Source organism: Fulmarus glacialis, unplaced genomic scaffold (assembly GCF_000690835.1).
Source record: "Fulmarus glacialis isolate BGI_N327 unplaced genomic scaffold, ASM69083v1 scaffold21867, whole genome shotgun sequence".
NCBI classification, from domain to species: domain Eukaryota; kingdom Metazoa; phylum Chordata; class Aves; order Procellariiformes; family Procellariidae; genus Fulmarus; species Fulmarus glacialis.
This window is the reverse complement of record NW_009224073.1, coordinates 7,550-9,056: the sequence shown is the minus strand read 5'-3', so window position 1 is coordinate 9,056 and position 1,507 is coordinate 7,550. Positions and strand designations below refer to the sequence as shown.

Below are 1,507 nucleotides of genomic sequence, written 5' to 3'. Positions count from 1 at the left end.
GGGGTGGGGCGAGGCCGATCTCGGCTGGAAAGAGGAGAGGCGAGCCAAGCTGGCCCAGTGCAAGCAAAACCTGGAGAACGTCCCCAGCACTGACACCATCTACTTCCTCCAGGTGCCTGGGTGGGATGGGGCGAGGAGAAGGAGCCGACAACGTTGTCTTTTGGGGTTTTGTCCCATTTCACGTGGAGCTGGGTGCCAGGAGCCCTGGGGCATGGGGCTGCAGCGTCTCGCTCCCGTTGGTACAGTCCTCTCCCCTCCCCACTCCTGGGGGGAGCGGGCGGCCAAGACTTTCTCCTCCATCACCCCCACCTCCATGCTGGCCGTGACTCGGGAGAAGCTGACGTGCTGCCCGGGCTGGGTACCTGGGTGTGGGGGGCAGGGAGCGAGAGGTTGGGGTGCCCCACTGCCCCCATCCAGCATCCCCCCCTCCCCAGCAGCCCAGCAAGAGGAGACCTTTTTGGTAGGAGATGCTGCTCCACGTGAGGTGGGCATGGTCTGGGTCCAGGTTTGAAAGGGAGCGAAGAGAAGGTGCCAGGAACACGCGGCCGGGAAAGCGCTCTCCTCCTTTATGCAGGGCTGTCCTTGGGCCAAGTCCTGCGAGCTGCCAGCTCCCAAATCCTCCGGGGCAGGGTGGGGTTGTGGAACAAGAGACAACTTCGGCTTGTTTGAAACCTCCTGAAACTCCGTCTTTTTGGCTCAGGAATTTCAGGCCTTAAAAGCAGCCGTGGAAGAAAACCCTTCCCCGGCTCTGAGCTTCCAGAACGAGCTGAACTTCACCAAATGCACCCAAGCCGTGGGCTCCGTGAAGGACGTGCTGTCCGCTACCTGCAAAAACCAGTGGGACCACTTGCAGGGGAAAGGAATTGATGGGCTGAGTTTCCAGGAGATGGAGGAAGGTTTGTGTTCACCCAGCCCCTCTGCCCGGAGGTCACCCCGTCACCCTCCATCCTCCCCGCGTAGGTGGGAGATTCCTGCAGGCTCGATGGCTCCTGCGAGCGCTGGCCCCCCTACCCACCAGCCCTGGAAGCTGCCCGGCATGGTTGTGCTGCACGTTGCACAATCCCTGTCTGGGCTTACGCCTCGTCCTTGAGGTTTTATGAATTTTTCCACAGAGACTGGAGACTGGAGAGGCAACAAACAGCCTGGGAGTTAGGCAGGGCCCTGCGGGAGGGGGCAAGTGGCCAAAGTGGCCTCCCATGAAAGGGGACTCTTTCTTCCCAGGATAGACGATGCTCTTCACGGGGCAGGCTGTGGCCTCCCAAACCTGCCAGGGTTAGAAAGCCACCGCGGCAGCTTTCTCCCGCACTCTCTCGTTTAGCCTGAGCTCTCTCCTCTCTCTATTTTCTCAGATGCCCGTGGGAATTGCAGCCGGTTCCTTGCCCCCGCCCCCATCTCCCTGGGATGGCAAAGGTGGCATCTGTCCTTTCCCGTGTCCGAGCCAGCAGGGATGTGCTGGGGGAGCTGGGGATGCCGGCTGGGGCTCGGGGGCCGCCGGCGGTGGGGGGCA

At 61.9% G+C, this 1,507-nt stretch overlaps 1 protein-coding gene across 1 annotated transcript in view; it reads left to right on the top strand.

Annotated features, from left to right (window-relative positions):
• Positions 1–1,507, top strand: part of TRIM47 (tripartite motif containing 47) — a gene marked incomplete at its 5' end in the record, with an annotated part of 4,243 nt that overhangs the window by 717 nt on the left and 2,019 nt on the right. The window contains 2 exons of the mRNA XM_009582045.1: positions 14–112; positions 701–896. Of these exons, the coding sequence (XP_009580340.1) occupies positions 14–112; positions 701–896 (295 nt within the window). The remainder of the gene's footprint in view (positions 1–13; positions 113–700; positions 897–1,507) is intronic.